The sequence below is a fragment of the Centrocercus urophasianus genome, unplaced genomic scaffold (genome assembly GCF_019232065.1).
Source record: "Centrocercus urophasianus isolate 14NV4802_14NV808 unplaced genomic scaffold, USGS_Curo_1.0 seq_25, whole genome shotgun sequence".
Lineage (NCBI taxonomy): Eukaryota > Metazoa > Chordata > Aves > Galliformes > Phasianidae > Centrocercus > Centrocercus urophasianus.
In genome coordinates, this window is record NW_024884811.1 from 4574809 (window position 1) to 4601554 (window position 26746).

Below are 26746 nucleotides of genomic sequence, written 5' to 3' on the forward strand. Positions count from 1 at the left end.
GAATTTCAGTTTGTTTGCTGATCATCAGAATTAAAAAAAAAAACCCTTGTACAGAACATTGATGTAAATTTTCTTTTTCAATCATGTGAACAACATTTATGAAACCCAAAAGGATGACATATCCTTTGTCTCTTAATTTGAAGAAAAAAAAACATTGAATTTGCTTATGTTTTTGTGCCTTGATGTATTCACCTTTTTCATAATCTATTCAGTTCCCTACCATGAATCTACATCACTGTTCATCTGGATCATTGTGTATATAAATGTTTTCCCTAAAAGCAAAATTTCAACAGGTATTTAGCCATGACCATAACACGTATTGTGTTCATACAGATACCATCTATGCAAAGAAGAATTTAAACGTGCCAGAGCCGCTGCTCTTGTCGGATTCCAGAGAAGGAATTTTCTCTTATTTCATTCTGCTTTCATAAGAACCTTATCAATTACCCGGACAGTACCTAGATTCCAGTCTTCTGAACAAAAAAAGTAAAAATATTGCAGATACTGGCATTCTTTTTCAACATCATACTACATGAGGATAGTCAACAGCACATTACAGGTACGCAGTTGCATTTCCACAGTCTGATGTTAGTCTCATTCAATCTAGTTTTGGTACAAGTGAATCTCTGGTAACTTCACTGCATTACTTCATGACACAGACAAGCATGAATGATACCAGACAGCTTAAATAATCAACTCTTGTGAAAACTAGACTTTTAAGTGCACTCATACGCTGTTTTCTTTGTTTTGCTCTCTTTTTCTCCTCAGCACTCTTCTAAACCCTACAGAAACTATTCACTTTTGTCTTCCTAATTTCCCATTTAATGTTGCTTTAACTTCAAAACATAAATACATTCAGTAAGTGTTAGCAATACCAGCTGTTGATAGTCACATCACCTCTACACGAAGCTGGAGAGAAAACATTTAATCTATTTAATACAGTAAAATATATGATTTTATGGCAGTTTAGGATCTTCTTCTCTCTCAAATTTATGGGACATCTTTCTTGTGTACAGGCTCAGCTAGCTCTGAGCTCTGAGAAGGCTTCTACCTTTTCTACCTCTGTGACTATAGTTTCTGTGTACTTAGTGTACTTAGTACTCTCCCCATGTCTCCTGCTGTCTAAAGTAGGTAAAAATAATAATCTATAGCAAAAAAAAAAAAAAAAAAAAAAAAAAAGTGAAATTGCATCCTGGAATAACAGAACCATACAGCCGTAGCACTTCAGAAAAGAACAGGATGTACCTTTTGACCCAAATCATTGAGTCGTAGAGTTGACATAAAAAGGGACCTCATATACCACTGACTGGTGCTGTATCTCTGCAGTTAGACATTAGATGAGAATGGCTGACAAAGCAAGAAGACAAAAGGGACTGAAGGAGTACTACCACGAACTGAAGACCAACAATAAGAAATCTGAGTTAGTTTGCCAGTATGCCATTTTTTGTATTCTGAGAATCTGTGAGCAGATTCAGAATTGTGGAGGAAGGACAGGTAGGAGTTTGAAAGCTGAACATCTTGAATATTTGCAACCCTGCCTGCTCTAGGCAGCCAGATATAAAACACAGTCACATTATGAGATGTGTGGAAAACAAGCACGAGATACATTTAAAAGCAAAACAAAATGTTCACTTGGAGATTCAGAAAAAATACAAAATCCAGCAGTGGTCTGGCAAGAACACATCCCATTGCTATCCTCTGCTACCTGAAGCTGCATCTTAGGCAAGCAGCTTCCAAGTTATTCAACTATTACTGTAAACGAAGTCCAGGTCTTCTTCAGATCAGGATTTGAAACACAGAACTGAGAAAATACTTTTTTAATGTGAGGGTGACAAAGCACTGGAATGGACTGCCCAGGAAGGTTTTGGAGTCTCCGTCTTCAGAGATATTCAAAACCCATCTGGACACAGTCCTGGGCAATCAGCTCTAGATGACCTCCTTAAGTAGAAGTTCGGACAAGATGACAACAGTGGGATCTCTTGTAACATCAACAACTCTGCCACTCAATAACTTCTGTCAAAAGATACATCTTAAAGCTACTATAGTACAAACTCCACTGTTCCTGCTCCTAACAATGGAATTTCTTCAAAGGACTTGAGTGCTTGGTATCTGAAAGATATTAGGACAATATTATGCCACATTTTCCATTTCTGAAACACATCTTGTTTGTCTATATCTCAGATTAAAACAGTTATCACCATTCCATTTACCTTTGGAACAACATTTGCAAACAGATGATCCAGCAGCTTAACAGAATCAGTGCCTTTCACTTTAAACTTGCCAAATGGTGACAGGTCAATCACACCAACTTTTTCCATAACCTGTTTATACTCACGTCCCACTGGGTCAAACCAATTTGTGCGCCGAAAACTGGGTCTAAAACAGAGCATTTATACACTTGACACAGAATCTAGCCATTTTGTATTCTTTGCAACAAAATGTAGTTAGTCTTCAGTTTCTTCAGTTTAATAAGAGATAGACATTCCTAATTGTAGGTACCTTACCCAATATTTTGCTTGGTCTAACATAGCTTAATTATTAAATCCTTTAACAACAGCGAAAGATACGGGTTGATATTTTATCAACCACTTTGCAGAACAAACTGTGAACTGCTGAAGCGTTGGAAGAACGTATGAGTCTGTCATGTCTAAATTTACAGAAAAAAAAAAAAAGAAAATCAACCTAGTAGACATCTTTTAGCTGAAACAAGTGATAGATGTACGCTCGCCTTTAAATCTAAGTCATCTGGCCCTTGCTGACAATTTATCAGACAAAAACAAAAACGAACAAAATCTTTAATTTACTTGTATCCAGTCTCATCTCCAGGTTTGTAGAACCAATGAGGTTGTTCCCATCCTGCATGAAAGCCCATTGAACATTTTGTTTTCAGCAAATCATACAGCCCACTAGTCCTCTCTGTTGGTCTCCCAGCAAATCTTTCTTCTTTAGGGTAAATAACTAGGGAAGAAAGAATAAACTGTACGTCACAGGACAGAATATATAAAAATGTGTATGTAAACAGTAATCTAGAGGCAGGCTTTGTTGGAATTAATTTTCAGAATATAAGTACAATTAAAAATATTTTCTTACTAATGTTATTAAAACCGTAAGATTCTCTTGCTTTGGCTGCTGTGTATTCTGTAGTGGTCCACTTTCCATAGCGATTAGGATCTAATTCTATCAGGTCAAATGGAGGCTCCCCTTCGAGGATCCAGTCACTCAGGTACTTTCCTATGCCACCAGCATGTATAATTCCATACCTTTAAAAAAAATACAAAGAGCCCTGCAGAGCTAATTTTTTTTTTTTTTTTTTCCAGTCAATACTAGCACATATTATCCTACAATACCAGCACATAATGAGAATATCCCCTCATTCTTCCTTTTGGTTGTTTGTTCCATTTTGTCTTGTTTTCTCGTTTTTACGTTCTTTACGAAGAGATACTTCTACTGCACCATCAGTAGCAAAACTCCACTGATACATGGCAATTGTGGTGCTTAGACTATAGAAAACTATTTCTTTATCTGAAGTTCAGAATTTAATAGTCTCTTCCAGGAATGTTAACATTTAACACTAAATAAAGTTCTCAATTAAATGATACCCATTAAATACACTTTCTAGCCATAAAGTACATCTTTTACAATCAAATTTGATTAAACCAGACTCAGAATTGAAAACCAGACTAGCACATTCTAACAGCTACGGTGAATATTTACATTACAGAGACAAGAACAGCAGCAGAAGTTAAGAGATAATATTATCAAGACAGCCCTAAATAAATTTAAATAATAGCAATACCTATTACATTGCTCCACAAAAAATCAGAGAATTTTGGGAAATGGAGGATAAAGGTAGGAGACTTCTTTGAGTGGTGCCAGAACTGAGAGCTGTCTTTTCTTACTTGATTTGCCCCTTCCATACTCCAATACTACAAAGACAAACGGTTCCAGAAAATTTCTGCTAAACAAACACACATGTAGGAATTTTTTTCTACCAGTGTGTAGCAAAAGCCTTTCCTGCTTCTATCTAGTAAGTGTGTGAAACATCAGGACATAGAGTTATTTTGTTAGAAATTTTCCCATGTCTCAGAAAGTACTCTACTATCCTTCTGTATAGACGGCCAATGAAAACAAATTCTTGAGTTATTTATGGAATGCTCCAATGAGTAGAACAGAAAAAATCTTGAAGAAATAACAAACCTGTGCAAAACCAAGATAAAATTAGCATGCAACAATTCATAGAATCACACTGAATAGTAAAGCTAAAATAAACCTGAATTGCCATTCATAAACTTTGCATTCTGAATTCTATGTCCTGCATTAAAAAGATAAAGATATTCTGAAAAATAAATAACATTGATCCTATTGCATATGCGTAAGAAGACTTAGTTCTATCCTTAGTCCTGTCACTTTCTAGCCGTAGAATGCCTGAGCCTCCTTGAGATTACTTTGACAGAGTGCTGCTGTTGTTATAGGGATGTGTTTTAATAAAACAAATATCAATTGAGTACATGAACATACGCCTTTAGCACATTCATCAGAAATCTTCAGATTCACGGCAGAAGTTCATATCACACAGCTGATATGGTAAGGATGACAGCTTGTAAACAGCCACTCTCTAAGTACTGCTGAATAGCTAGTCAATTCTTCTGTTGATTTAGTTAGCCAGCTGCTACGTACTCATGGGTTTCAGTTTTGTAAACATAGCTCCAGAAGGAGTTACAGCCATCTCAAGTTTCCCTGCACCATTCAGTGCAGCCAGAAGCAGGGGATATGCAGCACAAAGCACACTATGGATGGCAACAACTCAAATGCAGTAAAACCTTTTTATCTTCAGCTAATGACTGCTGAGATAATGGCACAGTACTTCCATGTGCAAGACCGTCCACATAGCAGCCATGCAGTGTGGAGTTTCTATGACAGGTACAAATCTGCACCTGGGCTGACTGGTTTCTGCATTCTGCAGAGCTCTCCACCATTGAGCACATATAGCTCACTATCTACGGTGCTCCCAGCAGAGTTTACACCATCAGTGATGTTAAATTTCGTAGGATGTCCAAACCCCTCATCAACTCAGATAAGGAGAGCTGAATGTGTTAATAAATCTTTGTTCTGCTATAGCTTGCAGTGACGGCATGGTATATTTGTAAAGACTGGTACAGCTTAGGAGTTCCAGTCTTCATGTGGAGAGTTAAAGAAACCTGCCTTAGAGAACACAACATGCCATTCTGTTTTGTTTTCTTTCAGTTCCTGCCAACGATACTCTGCTCTATACAATCTTCTCCACCATTTATGTCCTATTCCACCAGCAAGTGTCATACTTGATCCCTTGCTTGGTCCCAACCATGATCCCATGCTTGATCCCTTCTCTCTGATTTTTGAAGTTTTTCATTCCAGTCATTTTCCTAGGAAATCCAAGTCCCTGAACACAGTGGTCCCTCTTCTAGTTACTTCATCCCAGGTTTAGCCATTTTTTTACCCTGAATATTTCTTTTTCTGCAGGAAAACTCAGTCTCTGGCTGTACAATAGATCTGGATAGAATTTGAGAAAATCAAGCGAGTCTCTGTTAAGTGTTCATTAGCCATTACTTTTATAAAGGCTAGTGAATGGTCCTCATCTATAGACTTTTTGAAGAATGGCACAAAGATACATCTTCTACGAGAAAGGTCAATGCTGCCAAAATGAATGTGAAGTTCATTCTCAGCAAAAAGGAACATTGGAGCTCTTTGAAAGAAAGACTTCCACCAAAAAAGCTTAACATGGCAAAACAACATCCCTTACAATATACTCATTATTTTGAGTAGTTATACTGCCCTGATGCCAACTTCCCTGAATAGAATGCGAGCCTCTTGTTAAGAATTTCAAAGCTATAAATAACTGAAAACAGTCGGGAAGCATTGAGCAACCTTAATAATAAACAGTGCTATATGCCCCGCTAACTACACTTATTAACCTCTTTGCACATTAAAATGCCTAGCATGCTGCTAATTTTAGATAATAAAAATCCTCTGAACTAACAGCACTAAGTCCTCTGTCACAATGTCCATTCCAGCTGACTGTGAGATAAGAATTTGCTAATGCACACAAAAGATTACAACACTGGCAGAAACACCGCTGTGACCCAGAAGTGCAGAACAAGTCAAAAGTCCCTGAAAAGCAGACAAAGTAATCCGCTCACAGCATTATAATTGCAACCTGTGTCTATACATTTAGAGATTAATCAAATTCCTGAAATAAGGTTTTTTAAGAAACTTAAGCATACAAACTGGTTTCCAGTTATTCCTGTATGGAACGTTGATTCTGCTCCCACTGATGCCAGTGAAGGAAAACAGATTCCAAAGTCTGGCAGCATAGTAATGAACTTAAATAGTCTTCCCATTGAACTCGGACTAGGCAAACCACTTTTGTAACTGTAAGTTCTGCAAATGTTACTGAAAGATAACAGTTTTGTTGGTTCTTTTTTTTAATCCAAGCAGCAAAGGTGAACACCTTTCACAATGAATCATTGCAAAATTACCAAACCCTTTTATTTTGAGGGCCTCAGAAAGCAAGTCAGTGATACTGCCTTATCTTACGATCTAAGGGTTTGTTTGGTTTGGACAGAAAGAACACTAGAAAAAGCTTAGCTGGATTTTGAACAGCAAATTAGGCAATTAGAAAAGCCATGTAAACAGAACGTGTTCAATGACACGCACCTGGAATTGCATTCAGTTCTTTCTATCAATCTTAAGACAACAGGCAAGCTAAGACAATTAAAGGTAAGTCAGTAGGAGTTTTATCACTGACTTCAGTGCAGCCGGACTGTATTAAATGCATATCACACTCAAAGAAGATATCACAGTGGACAGAAGAGAAGAAACACCAGTAAAACACTCATTTTTGTTGTCACATTAACCTCAGCACAATAACCTCAACTTTAGTAATACCATTTTCAGCATATAACAAACAATTTATGAACACAACTTAATACAAAGCGATGCATGAAACGAACTGGAGAATTCAGCACTTTCATGGCTTTAACTTGCTGAGCAGACAGTACCAACTAGTACTCACTTCCTGCTGCTTCATGAAATATCAGAGGTATTGGATAGATTCCGAATAAAGGAGGAAACAAACTGAAAAAAAATGTTAGTTGTAAGATGAAGGAGAGAAGGTTAAGTTCCTAATATGTGGACAGAGGTTATTAAGACTGTTTCCAATCATATTTTGCATGGGTACAAAAAAACAAAACAAAAAACAAAAAAAAAAAACAAAAAAAAACAAAAAAGAGATTTTGCAAAGCTCAAGCTAGCTATTATTTTAACAATATGATGGGCAAAATTTGTCACAACAAATTTACTCACCCAAACCCAATAGCTACCCAGTAATTTCTGACGCCTTGATGTGGTCCCACCATAGGAAGAATGTCTGGAGAATAAGTGATAGGACCTGCAACTGTGTTTATGATGTTTGCTTGTTTCAGAACTGGAACCATTTCCATAGCAGCCTCAATATATTCCATTATTCTGTCTAAATCAGACTCAAAAAGTTCTTTTCCAAAACCTGCAGGAATATCATTATGTACTTGTTAATTACACTGAAAAACTTTAATTAGAATTACGCAATCTGGATATATAAAATTCATTTTTTTATCAGTATGTTCAAACTTTTACCACACTACATGAGAAAAACAGTGTGTATAAACCCCTAGTTAATTGCAGGATCAAGTTTACTGTCACTGCAGCTACACTGTCTTTTATGCATATCTGTTTAACCCTAAGGTCATGAAAATTCAACAAAGAAGTAGAAAAGACATGGAGGAAGACAGAAAACTTCCTTCTCTGTTAAGAAGATCAATTTATTTTTCTCATTATGGCAACAAGTTGAAGAGAGAAAAAAACATACTGCTGGGGTCAGCTTATGACTTCCATGGCATTTACTAAATTCCTCAATATAATTCAGTTTTTAGTCTGTGCTCTAAGATACTAAACATCACTCTGTAGAAGGACTTGTCGCTAGTGGAGGCAATAAGCCTGGGAAGCTGAGACAATGTCATTCAAAGCCCAGCAATTTTAACTTCCCTTCCTTAGGAAACACCTTCTGTGTTGTTTTTTTTTTTTAAACATCAATACACTGACTTAAGATAAATTTCTGTGAAGAAGTTAATAGAAACATGGAGCTTAAATGTAACACAGTTATTTATTTTTTTTTTATAATAACCAGCAGTATGGCAAGTTTGTGATACTTTCATACAAAAAATTCGATTCAAATCTATAGCTCTCTTCCACTTACATCTGAAAGCAGTATTTTGATTAAAACATTTCTTTACTTCATCTCTGCTCCTATTTGAAAACCACATTACTTCTGAGAGAGCAGTCAAAACTTGAAAGCCCCTGTCAGTATGCTGGACAGGACTGAAGCTTAAAAAAAAACAACTCTATTCGGATGCAAAAGAGTGTATAACATAGATTTAGTAAATTGATTTGATCACAACAAACAGACACCTATCCAGAGACTAGGCAAGAATATGTTGCAGTTGTGTATTTTTTATGTCAAATTTTTATTTCTATTTTCTTTTTACATTAGAGGTCATGGCTGTTCTTTGAAAAAAAAGTGTATGTGCTTCAATTAATCATGTATTGCAAGTATTTTCTGTTTTCCAACTCATTCGGCATTTTGACATGGTGGGAGTAATACAGACTAAAACATATGCTTCTGAGTATCAAATCTAAAGATTTAATATTTTCAGTTACCTGGTGGGACTCCATTTGTGACCCAAGAGTCCTGCAGCTTCATCTTCTCCTGACTTTCATATGGACCAAATAAAAGACCATCTCTTTCTTGCCTTAGATAATATGATCCTTCTAAGTCACGAATCACAGGCAATTCTGTTTTTAGGGCTTTCACTTCAGGGACAGTTGATGTCACAACATACTGATGATGGACAGGTATGACAGGGTGCTGCAGGCCAATCATTTTGCCTATTTCACGGGCCCAAAATCCTACAGAAAACAACAAAGAAAATACTAACATTCAAACACTTTCCATACAATTAATGGAAAATAACAATAAAACATTGGCTAAAAGCATTATGCTTTGTGGAATGTGAAGAATCTTTTTCCACGCTTTCACTTTTAAAATTATTTCTTGTATTATCCAGCATTACTTTCAGTCCACGATTTGACATTCTTGTTACTAATTTTACCACCAAACATTACTTGAGTATATAAGTATTTAAAAACATCACTGAAAAAATAAGTTTCCAAAACTTCAGAAGGCAATTCAGTTATCCAGTTCCACAACTCTCATGGTTTGTTTCAGAGTAGGTCTGCAATGCACAGAAAGAAAAAACACAAGCAGACAAATTAACTCATACAATAGCTGTTGTCCTAACCTCTTACTCTCAAACAAAACAGCTAGAATGCTTTTCCAAGAGAGTAGAGAAGTCCTAATACAGCAAGGCAGTTCCTTCACCTGGCTAATTTTTCCCTCTTCTTTTATATGTACCATGCAAATTCTATTAATTAGGCCTTCCAGGTAATAGTCAATTTGTTATGATTTTCTTATTGGCAACTATTGAGCATGCTCTCTTGCAGCTGTCTAATTAAACGTTCAGATACAAATCACGATCAGAAAAAGTGAGTAACAATTTCACAGCCCTTGAGCCTGCTCAAAGTCCTTAGTGTAAACTTCTACAGATAAAGGCCTAATTCTCCTCTGCTAGGGTCCTTCCTGACCAGATCTTTCTACCTTGCAAGACGCATTCACTTAATATGTACCAGCGATGTACCAGTGTCTTCTTAGTTCTAGCTTTGAAGCATGGCTCATGTCTGTTGTGAGGTTGTAATGTACAGATGAAAGAACAGAGCAGATACAAAAGACTGAGATGGCACGTGCTCTTACAAGCTTGGAATGTCTTTCAACATCACTCTCCTGACTCTTTGGATGAAAGAATGGAGATCTCAGAAATGGAATGAAAGTAGAGAATAAAGAAGTAAAGAAGGAATTTCAGAGGAGTCTGTGGCGACAATGTTAAGGCTGGCAGAAGGCAAATGGGCGAAGAGGCTGAGGCAACAGGGCCTTTCAAATTAAAGGCAGTGTGCTGCACGTACCCCTAAAAGAAGGCCATGCAGATTGGTTCCTGTATAATTGGTCAGCTCCAATTCTAAGAAAAGTTGTCAGCAAGATTTGCTGCTTAATAGAACTTCCCTTTGTCCTAGGAATACACGCATGATGATCAGCTTAACACGCAGCTTTTCTCTCTTTTTGCAGCTTATTTTTCTTCTGAATCAGACTTTCCAATTCCACATTTTCCAAGAATTGGTCAAATTTTAGCTCATAGCGTCCTGTGAGCACTAGCATGCCTCAGTGATCTCACCTGTAACATTAACCTACATCCCTGCCCAGGAGTCCTGTAGCCCCGCTTCTGCTCCACTCAGTACCAGTCTGAGCTGGTTTGATTGGAGGTGTGCCTGTTTACAGCTCTGTCACAACCATGCCTGTGCCTGGACATGGACCTCATTGATCCAGACCCTGATCTGTGGACTACTTTCCAGCTTGGCCTCAACCTAGTCTCATCACCATGGACCTGCTTGTTGATAACTGAGCAGTCTCTGACCCTGTTTATTATTGACTTCCTGTCTTGTCTGTGGCCTGGGATTGTCTCTATGGATATGCCTGTGCATCTTCCACACAAATTTGTCTGGAAATCTGGATGATGGGCAGATGACAAGTGCCAATCTGTGGCCTGCCCACTCTCTCCCTTGCACTGTTTGGGATGAGGCTCTTCCTGGGAAAATCCCTGCCCTACTGGCCTTATTTCCATGCTTCCACAGAAAGCAACCATACCATGCTGCTGGCTAACACTAGCCTGGGCATACATCCTCTCATCTCTGGCAAGGCCTAAAGCTAGGGCAATTAGAAAAGCTGAGTTGGGCTGTGCTGGCTTGGAGCCATTCGTTCACACTGCGAGGGCTGTTAATCTCCTGTTTAATATTCAAAGGCAGCCACAGGGTCTAATACCCAGAGTTTTTAAAAATAGAGTTTCCAAGAGGAAGGTTTTCTGTGGTAACTCACTTGACAGTTGCTAATGGCCAGGTGAAGAAAGGGACAATGAAATCCAAGATGATGACCAAGAAATTCAAACAATTAAAAGCCCCTGTTCAGCAAATAGTAAAAAAAAAAAACAGTATCTCCTGTTCTGCTTTTATCTTACATGTAAGACATTTGCTTCTGAACTGCATCCTTGCTACTTGGGGAGACTCATCGACAGAATAGTTCCTAAGTTGGTCAAAACAGCTCAGGTAAGGTTGTGCCATAGTTATGCACACATTCAGAACATCTTTTTAAGGCTTCTGAACCCTGATCTATGTTTCTTTATGCAAAGAACAACCAAAAAAACTAATGAAGCTTAATTTCCAGCACATCTTCAAGGGCTTCCTCTGTTATTACATGACAAATACAAATGTGACTTTAAGCACAGGCTAAGGGGACCTAAAGCTGCCTAACAAAATCATTACAAAATAAAAAAAGGAAATGCGTTCACTCATTTACTAGGCAATCTGCACGCTGCCCCTTTCTATCAAGTCCAGGCCGTTGACTAGTCAACCACAAACACTGTTCACACAGGCATTACAGTAATTTAGCAGTGCTTTAGAATTCACAGAATCCTTAGGGTTAATTTATTTAAATCATATAAAAGAGAACTCTTCCCCCTAAATCAGCCAAAGATCTGGTCTTTAATAATTCTGCTGCTGTTTCCAGAAATCTAGTAAAGATCATACAACCAATACCCAATAATTAGCAGAGGTAGTAATTGCATTCACAATTGATTTCACAAAGTATTTTATGAGTTTTTCTATTTTAAATCTTTGTGCAGGAAAAGCATGTACCAATAATTTAAGAATTTCTCAGATTTGAAAGCAAGGCTCTCATTTTCACAGTTCTGATATAGGAACACTGTAGATGTGTTAACATGACTGCATATATATACATATATATATATATATGATATAATGAAAAGACACATCAAGATCTGTAGGGACTTACTTTGATTTGGGCATTTCCAGGCCACCTCCAAAGAAAACAATTTTAAAGTAAGATCAGCTAATGATCCATTTAAGAGTAAAGAAAGTGAAATAGCATCTAGCATCATATGCTCTTTTCTTGCCAAAACTGTTTAGACTTAAAAGAGATATTTGCAAAATAAATACTACTTCCAGACATGATATTCAAAGACATTCAATGTGCTGCTTACTTGTTAAAACAGAATTAGTGTGAAAAATATAGAGAGCAAACATATTCAAAATCCACAGAGAAAGTAAAAATCGCAGACTTAATTTTAGATCTTTGAAAATTAACATTGTTGCTTTCAAAATTATTAAGGATTTTTTTTTAACTACAAAAACATTAAGTTTCCAGAAATATATGGCAAACAATTGATTTTAAACTGCCAATGAATGAATGAAAAGCAAGCACTTTAGGCGTGCTCAAAATAAAATCTTACATATTGTACTTCTAAAAAAAAATTCATACTGAAGCTAAATGCTTATTTAATTGTTCAAAACTACAACAGCTGGCACTTACTATATGAAATATATTATACTTTCTTTGTTTAAACTTTTTGAACCATGTGCAAAAGCCATTATAAACACAAAAATGACAACGGAGAGAATATGTTCTCTAAAACAAAATTATAATTGGAAGCAGATGTCAAGTCCTATCACAGATAGAAGAGATAAATGAAAGCATAAATTACATCTCAAGGACATTTATAAAGATTAAATTCTAGAGATTGCAAACATCTGATGCAGAACTATTTACTGGTAATATTACTGAACCTATGTGTTCAACTATGTAATCTATTTCTTGTATTTAAAAGAAGAGAAAATCTTGCATCACTACATATGTCTAAACGGTAGTATACAGATTGTGCACAGGCCTGAACATTTGTGTTTATGTATGCATATGTACATTGCACAAACTATATCAGCTATTTTTTTAGATTTTAATCAACTTTCTGTTATAAATAGGCTGAAATCACTCTAACAAGCTCAATACCAGTTACTTTATGTCAGAGATGACTTATTAGACATCTACTGTGTTCCAAAATGGAAATCTCACATAAGGAACAGCTAAAGATCGGTTTAGACTAGTTTGTTCAAATTCCAATTCCATGGCAGCTGCTGGCTGGGGATAAGGAAGGAAGAGAGAACGTGGAGAGCCATTCTGGTGGAATGAGATAAGGCTGAGCAAAACAATAAATGTTAGCTGAAGGAACATTTATAAAAGATACGGGTTATACAGTATTGTTCACATCCTTAGCCAGAATGTTAAGCAATACGTGCTTCCAATGTTCATTCTGGCTGAACAGCTTGCAGTATATTTTTAGTTTAATAAGTTATTAAGTCAGAAGAAGACTATGAAAAAATTGTAAGGGCTCATTTTGATTTTAACAGACGTTGAGAAGCAGTTACTAGAGAATTCTGCCTACTGTCAACTTCATGTATAAGCCAAAGACAAGTACACTACAAAAATTTAAAGGAAATTACTATGTCTGTGAAACTCATACTTCATCCATCTGATGCAGAGCCAATATTTTGGAGTTACAAATATCTACAAGTTTGGGGCCTAAATAAGAAGTCTGACTGCCAAAAGAGCTCCTCATTCCATAATCTCGGAATATTTTTAGACAAATGCATCCATCCTGTCTAAGAAATAACACAAGGATCCTAGTAAAAGAAGTTATGAGTTTTTGTAACTGAATGCTGTCACGAAACAGTTCAAGACCCAAATAAACTAAGAATCCAAAGGCAATCTACATATTGATACCTTTCATCTTCTAAGTGCTTGGCTTAGCAGTCTACAAAAAATTAATTTGATTTTCCTGTCTCTGTGGTTACCTGCTTTCTGACAAGTATACTGAACTCCTCTAGACCTCTTCAAAATGTCATTACGGCACACTACATTGACATCATGACAGTCCATGCACAGAAAATCAAGGTAAGCTATTTCAGCAAGGCTGAAAGCAACCACAGATGAGCAACAATGTATGTAAAGCATATATGATGAGAAAGCACACTTTTCAATAGATTTCTCAGTCTTTACTGGAATGAGGTTAGGTTAGATATTAGCAGGAATTTTTTCACCCAGAGGGTGATGAGGCACTGAACAGGTTGCCCAAGGAGGCTGTGGATGCCCCATCCCTGGAGGCATTCAAGGCCGGGCTGGATGTGGCTCTGGGCAGCCTGGTCTGGTGGTTGGTGACACTGCACATAGCAGGGGGATTGAAACCAGGTGATCATTGTGGTCCTTTTCAACCCAGGCCATTCTGTGATTCTGTGATCTAACACAGGGCTCTCTGAATTCCTTACATGAAAAAGTAACCTAGTACATACCTTTTTTCACTCTCTCAAATTACTCCTTTCCTATCCAACCGGCTCATGTTTTTAAGTACTAACCATAGTTATTGTACCCACCAACAAGAAGAGTACCTGTCTTATTCAATTTATTTAGAAAAACAAAAACAAAACCTGTTTCTTTTAAGCAGAAATGTCAGTTTGGCCTCTTTAACAAAATGAAGAATAAAAATATCATATGTAAATATAAGATCCTTGCAGTTGAGAAATTTTTATTACATGTAAAAATGTATTGTTAAGCAAAGTGTACATTTAAAATATTAAGCAAAGGACAACAAAAATCTTCCCTTTCAATGATATGTGGATAGAGCTAAATCTTAGAGAAAGATAACATTGAAGTGGGCAGTTATCTTATTTGGTACAAACTTTCAGTTCTCTTTGAAAAAGAACTGTGAAGATATTCCTACTTCATTCAGATATCCCATCTCCCTAAGTAGCTGTCATAAGATAAGACAACATTCACAGACTGTCTCTTCTTCTTACTGCACAGTAGAAGAGGTCTCTTCTGCTTCTGAAATCTAAGAAGACAGCCTAACTATTAATTTCTGGAGACAACCCAGAAAGAAATATTATTAATTCCTAGTTAAGGGCAACTAACTGAAGAGCTAAATTTTCATAGTAATGTAAATACACACAGAGTATATTTTACTGCAAACCAAATGAATACTCAAAACCATATCTTACTCATTTCTGTAAATCACACAATTCAGTACAGATCCTCAGTGTCACCTGGTTTGTAAATCCAAAGAGAATAAAAATGATTATGTTAAATCCTACCTGCAGTGTTGACAATTCTCTTCGCTTGAATTACCCCAAGTGGAGTTTCAACCTCCCATGTGCCATCTGATCGAGAGTTCAGGTTAGTCACTTGGACTGGGTAATTTAACTGGGCACCGTATTTTCTGGCTCCTGCGGCCAAAGCCATTGTCAGAGAATAGGGATCTATGTGACCATCTCCAGGGTTATACAGGCCTGCTAAAACCTAAGTGGAGGAAAAACCACACAAAACGAAAGGATATAAAAATCAAAATCAACTAGTTTTGTTTCAAAAATGCTTTATTTTCTAAATGTGATCTACTTCTTTGATCTCTTGAGTAAAACTTACCAAGACAAATCAAAATGAATTTAAAAAACATAGAATATTAAAAGGCTGACTTAGCAGTGGCCCTGATGAAGTAAAATTCCCCAGTTCTCCCAGGTAATTAAAGGTTCCAATGCTTTAGAATTATAGCATAGAGTATTCACTAAAGCCTGAGTAATTTCCTTCATCCATTTTTTCACTGAAAAACAAGAGTTTCTCATACCATTTCTATGAATAGGCTATAAAATTAAATATCTGGTTGTTATTTAAATGCAATAGAAGTTATTTTTCTTAAAATTAGGTTCTTTACCTTATCCATGTTCAGTAAGGGGAACAGCTCTTGCACTTTCTCAGGTGGAATCAGGTACTGCTCTGTTGGATGCCAACCAGCTCTAGTCATTTGGTATTTGAATTCATCCACCCTGGTAGGGGTTGACGCAATTCTGATGCTTCCAGGCTGGTGAAACCCCACAGCCTAAATGAAAAAGTAGAAGTGAAGTCGATAAATGCGTGTTCCTGTGCTATGGAAAGTCCACATAAATTTTGTCATTAACATGACAAAAAAGACTCGTGTAAGTCAAGCAGTCTTGAAGGAACAGGATTTATAAGTAAACTCTTTTGATGTTTTTTTTTAAATGTTATCAAATTAGCTTCCCAAATAAATACATAATACCGTCAAAAGTTCTAAAAAGCTTTTGTTAAGATTTGATTAATAATTTATAGATTCACTTTCAAAACAATCAGATACATCTGAAAATAGTATGTAATTGTTTACATTAAAAGTTACCACCTACATAATTTTCTACTGAGGTACAGCTGAATAAACCTAGCTGATCAAGCACTTTTATTAAACACAATGAATAATCTCTCTCCCCTTTATCTTTCTAATGAAGTATACATCCTTACACATTTAGACACAGAATGCTCACTTTTTGGTATATGTTATGTACATTGTCTTTTCTCTGTTACTTCACAGGGCATTAATATGACTTTTAGTAGAACTTCTAATGACTATTTGCTGACTAGGTAGCTTTAAAAAATGGCAATAGAAAGAAGAAAAAAGCTTTTTATGACAATTAACAAGTTAACAACTCATGCTACTATGAGTATCATGCAGTTTCTGCTGAAGCAAGCATGAGTGTAGTAAATGAATGGCTGAATGATGCCAGATAAGGAACACAACTCCCTCTCTGCATACCCCTTCCTTAAGTCACTAAATAAAAACATGCCTCTTAAAGGGATAGGAAGAATTGCAGCAATCTTCTCAAATACGATCTATCATATCATATGAAATTAAAAGTGGACATGTTTAAAGCAGGAATGCATCATAATCAATCCATTCATTCCGGATCCTTGATGCTATTTTTGTTCCTACATGAAGCTAAAGTTGCAGACACTCTATCTGCTGAGCTTCTGAGATGTTTGATGAAAACCATCTTCTTAAACTTCAGGAAGATCTCGGAAACAATCTAAAATATTTACTGATTAAGCACCACACTTTAGCACTGACGTGCAGGCAGAAGAACATATTTAAATAAAAGGTAAGACTTACAATAGTCTTGAACAATTATATGCAATCTGTCCATTCCAAACTCTTTTGTAAGACTATTAATAAGATTTATATTTATTTGAATTAATACTTTAAAAGTCAGTTACCTGTCCAGTCTCTTCTTCCAGCTTTTCATAGAGTTTGATGCTGTAAGCATGGATTTTCTTCAGGTTTATTCCAGGGTGAAAGTAAGTAGTTAAGCCAGCCTCAAAAAAGAAATAGGAACAACAGCATAGTGATACAATTAGAAATGCAATGTTTTCTTTCCCTCCTTTCAACTGTCATTCAAACAGGAACTGTCAAGATACTGTAAAGAAAAGCAACACATGGATAGAGACGAGTGCTATGAAAATAAGACCAAAATTCTTTCCCTACTTAAGGCATTCTTCTCTGCACACTTGTTTTAACACCTGCCCTTTCTCATCAAATTTGGCAGCTCCTGATACTCCTGCAGTTGTCCTCTCCTATGGTTTCCTTTCTTCCTTAAATTATAGAGTTGTTTGGAAGTGACACACAACCCTCATCAACTTCAGTCTCTGCAGTTGCTGTGTTTCAAGAAGTAATATAAGATACTGGTATTTGTATTTTGCACACAGTTTCTCTAGGTTTGACTTTAGAACGCTGAGGAGCCCTATTGGGCACATGCAAACATGAAAGCAAGAAGTTACTACAGCCTTTTCTGCATTTAAGGAAACTATTTACTTGCCTCCTCTAGAGCCAGCTGTATCACTCTAATGACATTCATGACTGCACGTATTGAGCAACTAAGAAAAGCAGAGTTTAGGTCTTAGAGTAGTTAGGCACATGTCTTTGTAGCTCCAGAATTCAGCATCTCACTGAAATCCTTCTTCTGAGTGAAAAATCACATTACATTTTCAAGCTAAACAACTACATTGTTTTAAATATTTTCATAGCATATCCCCTTTGCTGACTAAAATAGACCTTATTCATAGATAATGACTGCTTTACTTATTAATTCAAATTATATATAAAGGATTCATTTACTTACATGGATGTACTAAAATACAGCACAGGGTTTTTTAAACCAGTTAAAGCAGACAGACACCAGAGTAAACCTTTGAGTTCATAGCCATTTTGAGGTAAAAACAGCAGGGAATCCAAAGGTAAAAATTAACACAGCAGAGTTTTAGGCTAACCATTGTAAAAAGTTTTTCCTACTTCCCTTCATGTGGATTTTATCTTTCTGATATGTTAGAGTTTATATGCAGCACCATTTTTTACCAAATAAGTGAAATTACATATTTTTCATTTGCGAGTGCATTTTACTCATAAATTTGGTTGCAGTTCCCTGAGCATGTATGATATTGTTTGTTACCCAAACAATCTGAATTTAAAAACAATCATGCAAATCTGTAGGAGCAAGAAATATCCTCCAAGGGCCACATTAAGTGCAAAACAAGGAGATCCTTAAGATAGGTAAATACTCTACAAAAATATTGCTTATCTTTTCTTGTTAGGATATTGCACCATCTACATCACAATGGACACAGAATATTTGAGTGCTTTTGATCTCATTTGATTCACATGGTTTTACGAGGTTGTGAACACATTATATAATTTCCTCAGTTAACTAAAAGCCAGGGCTGCTTCCTTGGAAAATCTGTAATTAAAACTTTCTTGCTTCCTAAAAAATAAGCCCTAAATAACCTTTTTTCTGTGTATAGAGAATAAAGCAATAAGTTAGCCACTGAAGTGTTTACATTTCTTCAGCTGTTCACAATAATCAATGGGTAATTCATTCACTTGTACCTGGAAGTTGTTCCATCTCATATTAGTTTTACCGTCTTCCTATTATTTATAAAAATGTTTTCTGTTTGATCTTTTCTTCTTTTTCTGAATTTAGCAATACCTCTTCCAAAGTTAAGGAAATTCCATGTTAGTGGCCACTATTAGTGAAGTCATTTTAACAGTGAATCACAAATTACTTACAAATTAGCTATAACCATGCAAAGTGCATTCCATTTCAAGAATCCACGACATTTTTAAGTGAAGAAAAGAATTCTAAACACACTCTGTGTCTTTGGCTTCTCATGAAAAATGTTTTTGATTTCAGAAATGTAATGAGGAGGCAAATATAACTTGACTGGACTACAATAAAATTAAGATAATATAATTACAGAATAATTTATGCTGAGTAAGATGCCAGGAATTCTGTAACCTTATGCTTTATGCAGGGTCAGCTATGAGATCCAATCAGTTTCCCCAGTTTTCTTGTCTGGAAAATCTCTAAGGATAGAAACTGTTGTTTGTCCATGGACAATTATTTTAATACTTTGCATTTGTACTTGATAAATTTCATGAAGTTTTTGTCATTCTATCCCTCCAGTCTACCCAGGTTCGTCAACAAGGTCCCTGAAAAGGCCCTGCCCTTTATTGTATTGATTGGTTCCCACAGTTTGGTGTTAACTGCAAACTTGGTAAGTATGCACTTTTGTTATTTGCTCCAGATCACTGATAAACAAGATGGGTCCAAGGACAGACCCATGTGGCAACTGAGTTGTTACCAACTTTTGGCTATAGTATGATCCATTAACTACTACACTCTAAGTTCAAGCATCCAGTCTTTTACCCACCTAGTTGTCCTTGCCATACAGTCCATCAAATCTTTAACTGAATACATAAGTATTATGGGAGTCATGACAGTCTTGCTGAAGTTCAGGAGAATGACTCAGCTACTCTCCTCTTGTCCCCAGTTTCAGTCATTCTGACATGGAAGGTACTGGATTTGCTTTACGCTCAACAAATCCATGCTGACTGTTCCCAATTTTGTTCTTCTTTATGGGCCCAGACACATATCTGAAGCTTGCTTCATGACTTCCTAAGAACCGAAGTAAGGCTAGTTGCTGGCCTTTAGCTCCCCAGTAATCTCTCTGGCTTCTTATAAAATTGGACCCTTTTGCCCTTTTCCAGGCGTTGGGTACTTTCTTTAACATCACAGTCTTTCAAAAATTATGTAACAGCAATCTTGCAATGCCATCAACACATCCTTAGATTCAGACCATGTGAGCCAATGTATCTGCATCAATCAAGTTCTAGTGATGCCTGACTTGATACTTACTGCTGGTAGTTCCTCTACTCGCCAAACTGTTTGTAATCAGAGAGGCACAAGAAACTTTGCCAGTGGAGACTGGTAGTGGAGGCACTGAGTACTTCAGACTTACCAGTGTTCAGTGTGGCTGAATCACCCATCTCATACAGCAGGAGTCCCATATTTCCCTTCTTCAGCATTTTATTACTAACGTAACACTGGAAGATGTTGTTGGCATTAATGTTCCTTTCCAGTCTTAACTGGAGTAACATATCTTTTGCATGCCTATACAATTTTTTAAAATTACTTCTTCATAGCCTTTTTCTGCTTCCACTTCCCACGAATTGCACTGAAATTGTCATGATTTCCCTGTTTAGCTTAGCTGGCCTCCCAGAATGCCACCCTGAATTAGACAATGAACCATTCTCATATCTGAAGATTTGCTTTAGCATTTGCTCTATTTTTGTGAGATAGATTTTGTTCTTGTAGGTGAACATGAGCAATGAAAGTAATTTTCCTTAGAACGGACATTATGCTTTAAAAACAGAGATTTCAAACCATGTTTATAGATTAGACGTTTACATTTTGATTTATTCTTTTCATTTTATTCAAGTCTGTTCAGCATTCTGAAGTGAAATGGAATTAACACTGTTAACCACCTGCTACATCACTCTTGCAAGTTTGACCAAATCTTAACAAGTTTTTGTCTTGTGCTGTGATTTATTAACTATCAGCAGCAAAATCAGTTGAATGTTGCAAGAATCAGTATTACATAACAAAATGATACATTCCACATTTTCCTAGAAAACTACTTGTTGAGTGAGTAATATATGCATAGTTCAGTTCTTACAGCTTCAGTAGTAAGACTGCCAACAGTCTGATCTGCACTATATATAAATTCAAAAACTCTTTGAGTTCGTTAAGCCTTTACATTCATATAATAATCATTACTTTGTTGTGGTTAGGTAGAAGAGCAGCACATGCCCCATTATTTTTACCTACTCATTACTTCTCATCATTCTCTCCATCTTGTTTTCATTTCAATGTAATGAAAGTCAGACAAATTTATCTCAGACCTGAGACATGGAATGAAGTTTTGGCAGTAACACCGACAGGAGTATGATCTATATGAAACAATCCTGAGCTCTGGCAGGACTTACTGGTCTGTGAAAGTGAGAAAATCTGGTACATTTTAGCAATATCCGAACCAGGCTTTCTCAGGTTTTGGGGCTGCAGACAATATGCTATGTGCCATTCAACATGCTACTTACATATATAATTTTCATTTAAACCTAGTTTTGAAACACTTTGAGGAGGTCATTGGTAAATATACAGTACCTACTGCAATGAAGAACTGACAATCACAATTTTGATCTCTTTGATATGGTGAAACAACTTTTTCATCTTCAGATACAGCACTGTAACACTGAATTCAATGAAGAGCAATACTAGACTATGTATTTTACTTCATAGCTATCCATTTATGACCTGTCTCCTACTAGGTGTCTTACTGTGTTAATCACTACATCCTGTTGCATCAGAGCCTACAAAGCAGCCCTCTTCTTGGCTGCAGTACCCTCCCCATCTTTACAGCATAGCTCCTCACCCAGTGCTCCATCATTACATTCACCAAGATGTGAGAGCAATACTGAAGGATTGGTTTACATAGTTACAAACAATAATCTAGAGGGCGAGTATAACAAAAAAACACTTAGAAACAAATTCCCCCTTCACCACTTTGGTTTCTTATTCAATGAGGACATTTTTATTATTTTTTTTACACACACATCATTCTGTATGTGCACTGGGTAAATAGAATCCAGTCTGCAACTCTCACATGCTTAAAAAATATTTATTCAGACATTTCACAATCATCATTCCATTTTGAGATGCATGATCTGACACTATAGATCACGTTGCTCTGTTCTCTTTACTGCCATCAGCTATGCTATGATTGTCTAAAAGAAAGGTAATTACTGGATTTTGTTTTCCTAACTCCACAAAGTGTGTTTTCTTCTGTTTGTAGAAAACCAAGTAAAAGAAAACATAAATATACTTAAACATCTCAGGCAGTGTTTTTTCTAAATCATTTTTTGCTATTATTGTCTTGTAAGGCTCCAAACACACAAAGCATCTGCACTATAATGAAGTATTTCAGACTTCAGACCTGCTCCTCCAGGAAAAGCATGAGAATATAAATCAAACATGATCTGTTTGAGTCATCCTCCACTCAGGTATTAGTTATAAATATTGCATAAATGCTCTATTGTATATTAACAGAGTAAATCCAGAGACAGCAAACTGTTGCTTTTATATCCACTTTTATTACTACACACGGGAATAGATTTCTGCTAACCTCATCTGAGTGTAGACTGAAATGAATGTAAAAAGCATCTATTATTGTGGCAAGCTTTATTTTATTTCAGCACACTACCTACACCAGACATTGACATACAAAATACGTAGTTACATACATGCACGTTGTACAGCACTGTAAGAGGAGGTGTCCACACCTGTCAATATTGCACATATGTTTTTTAGTTCTTTTCCTAAGAGCAGAGGCCTTAGGAAATCATAGTGTACAGTTGTTACTTTTGCTCCTCCACAATTCTGTGTAACATCAGAGGTGGCAGGAAAGAAAGCTGTTGTCTCTAAGAAAAATCAATTTCTGGGACAGTGATTTTCCCAAAAACTAGACACTGCTGCTGCTTCTCTATCACTTTTCTTTCAGGATAGCACACATATTAAAAGTGATTAAGCATAAAACAATGCCAAATTTCACACTTCTGGTTTATGCATCACTTCCAGTAATAAACTGTGTAGTATAAGCTAAATTACTTATGAAGTAAAAACTTAAGTTTTAAAAATCCAACTTAAACTAAAGTTTAAAGTTTATTTAGACATAAAGTCTAAATCCAGTTAATTACCAAAAATGTGTAGCAGTACTAACAGTTATCTTTCAGCAATTCCAAAAATACATTCAGTATTTGCCCAAATTTTCACAAATGAGTATACTGCAGATAACTAAATCAACTTTCAAAACTCACACAGGAAGTCTATACAGAACCCGGAGCTAAAACTGTAACAAACTCTTGTTAATCTCAGAGATTAACAAAATATTCCTTACTGCATGCCAAGTAGATCCCGCAGTGAGCTCAGATTTTTCCAGTAGAACGACATCCTGTAAGCCAGCCTTAGCCAAGTGATAGGCTAGGCTAACACCAACGCAGCCACCTCCAATGATCACTGTGTCTGCTCTATCTTTCCCCAAGGAAGGAGATCGGTGTTCTTTTCTAGGGTAAACAAAACAGTACAGTTACAGAAAGGCAGTTGAACATTTGTCCATTTTCACTTGGTTGTCCAAGTGCCTTAGAACTTAACCTATTTACATTTATCTTCTTTTGAAGTAAACACTCTTCAGAAGTCTTAACACACATACATTACTAATAAGCCCACAAAGCAAATATAACTCCAATCTTTGTTATTTGTCCCATTTACTCTTATCTCTGGTTCTCAGTTCTTAATGACAACCTCAAGCAACAAAAATCTGGCTTCCCAAAGATGCTATGGTGTATGCAACACAGTCTTCTGAAAATTGTGATCAGCATGGTTCTGGTCAGTGAGGCAGAGTTTAGTTTGAGGCCTGTAGCTAGTGGTGTTCCCCAGGGGTTTGTACTGGGTCACTTTCACTTGACATCTTCATCAGTGGCCTGGATGAACAGACAGTATGCACCCACAGCAAGTTTGCTGATGATAGAAAGCTGGACAGAGTGGCTGACACACCAGGAGGCCATGCTGCCATTCAGTCAGACACACTGGAGAGCTGGGTAGAGGAATTTTATGAGGTTCAATGTGGTAAGTGTGTATTTCTAAAACTGGGGAGGAATAACAGATTCCTGGTCAGGAATAACACATCAGTACAGGTAAGGGGCTGACCTGCTGGAAAGAAGCTCTGCAGAGAAGGGCCTGGGTGTCCTGGTAGGCAACAGGTTGGCCATGAGCCAGCAGTGTACCCTAATGACAACAGTACCCTGAGATGCATTAAAAAGAACATGGGCAGGAGGTTGAGGGAGGTGAACCTCCCCCTTTACCCTGCCCTGGTGAAGCTGTATTTACAATACTGTGTATAGCTCTGCGCTCCCAGTTCAAGAAAGACCGGTAACTACTGGTCATTCAGTCAAGCAGAGTGCAACAATGATGATAAGGGACCTGGCACATCCCCCTTCTGAGGGACCTGGGACTGTTCAGCCTGGAGAAGAGAAGACTGAGAGGGAATCTGATTAATATTTATAAATATCTGAAGGGTGGGTGTCAAGAGGATGGGACCAGGCTTCTCTTGGTGCTGCTGGGTGGCAGAACGAGGGGCAATGAGCACAAAACTGGAGCACAGAAAGTACCATACAAACACGAGGAAAAACTTACACACTTCAGTGGTGCCAGAGAACTAGAACAGGCTGCGCATAGAGGTTGTGGAGTCTCCTTCTCTGGAGGTATTCAAAACCCACCAGGACGCTTTCCTGTGAAACCTACTGCATGGAACAAGTCTTTTGAGGAGTAGCTGAGGGAAGGGGGATTATTTACTCTGGAGAAGGCTCAGGGGAGACTTTATCACTCTGTACAAGTACCTGATAGGAGGCTGCGATGAGGTGGAAGTTGGCCTCTTCTCCCATGTAACTAGCAGTAGGACTAAAGGGAATGGCCTCAAGTTGCACCATGGGAGATTCAAGCTGGATATTAGGAAATACTACTTCTCTGAAAGAGTGGTCAGGTGTTAGAACAAGCAACCCAGGGCAGTGGTGGAGTCACCAACTCTAGAATAGTGTTCAAGAACTGTTTATATGTTGTACTGAGGGACATGATTTAATGAGAACTACTGCTGATAGGTGAAGAGCTGAACTGGATGATCTTGGAGGTCTTTTCCAATCTTGGTGATTCTATGAACCTGCATTAGCAGGAGGTTGGACTATATGATCTTCAGAAGTCCCTTCCACCCCCCCATGTGTGGGGGGTTTCATGATTCTGTGAAAGTGCCTACTTAGGAAAGCTCTTTAATGTGTCAGCAGGCTACATCAGTGTTCAAGAACCATGAAACTCAGTTTTTATTTCCATGCTCTATCTGTTTTGACATGTTTTACTCTACTGAAGTTAGAGCATTACAAAAATAGTGCTTTTTATCAATTGTTTGCATACAGCCACTAAGCTGCACCACAGTTTCAGTCACTTTAAGCCAGCAAAAACTAGAACTGAGATCAAAGGTAGTCCATCCTTCTCTACCTTGTGCGATCCTCCCCTCTGCTCTCTCTTCCACAGACTTTGAAGCAGCAAGCAGATCAGGAAATTTATCCAAATTAAAACCAGCCATTTTTTGTATGAGTGAGACAAGGTCACACCTCTTTGTGCAGGAGATGTTCCAGATAGCTGTGAAACCACAGCATCTGTTGCTCAAGGATAGCTAATCAATACTCATTTAATTTTATCTCCACACGTTTAAACAGCTTTTTGCTTGTTACTTTTGCCAACTTCTCTGACACAAGGCTATCTAATGCATTAACTGAACTTTCACCCACCTGCACTCAGAAATCCAAGCTGCTAGTTATGTGCTTTATGAACAGTCTTACAAAATCATATCGTAGATATAAATTTGGGGATAAACAGGCATGCGAAACAAATCGTGGCAGCGAAACAAAGCAGAGGGAAGCAGCGGACACCATGAGTTCACTGTGTTTGAGCTACACACACTTACACACGATCTTTTTTGAGGTTACAGATTAATCTTCTTCCAAGTTATCACTAAACTGTTTAATGGCCTGATGTAAAGAGCAACAGCTCCTATACTGAATACTGTAGTGAGGTACACATTAATCAGCGTTGAACTTCTTTTGCAGTTTGAATTTAAGGCTTCATACTTTGGCCCTCCATATTTTTCAAGCAGGGTCAGAATCCACTGAGTCCGTCCCCTGTAAACTCCACCTGATGCGACAAAATGTCACTGTGTGTGTGCCCACCTCACCCAGAACACACCGGGGGGCTCGGCACACCGACAACCCCACGGGCAGGTCTGCTCTCCGACAGGCGAGGTTCCCCAGGCGCACATCCCGCCCCACGGAGGGGCCCCCACGGCCCCGCGCAGCGCCGCCACGTGGGTTCGCCTTTCTGGTGCGGCTCCCGCACCTTCGCAGGTAAAGTCACCCCGGTGGGACGGCCGTAATCGGGGCCGACGCCTCCCACACCTCCCGCGCATCACCACAGCCAGCCAGCCCCGCTCCCGCAATCCCTCGCAGCCCCCCGACACATGGCCCGCACTCACCCGCCCCGGGCGCCCGCGGCGCCGCCGAGGGCCCGCAAGGCAGCGGAGGGGCCGGGACAGCCGCCACGGCGCGGGAGCCGCAGCCGCCGCAAGGCAGCCCGCAGCATCGCGCTCATTCCGCACGGCTCAGGGATGCGGAACGCTAGCGCTGCGCCTTTCCCGGCGGCGGACAGACTCCTGCCCCGCCGCGAACTCTCCTCCCGCGGAGGCCGCCGGCCCGCCCCTTGGCTGGAACAGCCGCACGGGTTAGCCCGGGCGCGCTGCCGGCCGCCCTCCCCCGGGCCTCGGCCGGGACGGGCGGGGCCGAGGGGCGCGGAGCCGCCTCGGGCCAGGCGGAGCGCGGGGGCTGCCGGCAGGGTCAGGAGG

The 26746-nt window shown here is 38.2% G+C and overlaps 1 protein-coding gene across 1 annotated transcript in view; it reads right to left on the bottom strand.

Moving 5' to 3' along the window:
- Window positions 1-26511, bottom strand: part of DMGDH (dimethylglycine dehydrogenase) — a 47756-nt gene extending 21245 nt beyond the window's left edge. The window contains exons 1-10 of the mRNA XM_042825604.1: window positions 26381-26511; window positions 23201-23366; window positions 17132-17230; window positions 15786-15950; window positions 15172-15376; window positions 8731-8979; window positions 7342-7540; window positions 3091-3260; window positions 2805-2958; window positions 2211-2376 (exon numbers count right to left, since the gene is read on the bottom strand). Of these exons, the coding sequence (XP_042681538.1) occupies window positions 2211-2376; window positions 2805-2958; window positions 3091-3260; window positions 7342-7540; window positions 8731-8979; window positions 15172-15376; window positions 15786-15950; window positions 17132-17230; window positions 23201-23366; window positions 26381-26496 (1689 nt within the window). The 5' untranslated portion in view covers window positions 26497-26511. The remainder of the gene's footprint in view (window positions 1-2210; window positions 2377-2804; window positions 2959-3090; window positions 3261-7341; window positions 7541-8730; window positions 8980-15171; window positions 15377-15785; window positions 15951-17131; window positions 17231-23200; window positions 23367-26380) is intronic.
- Between the last annotated feature and the right edge of the window lie 235 nt (window positions 26512-26746).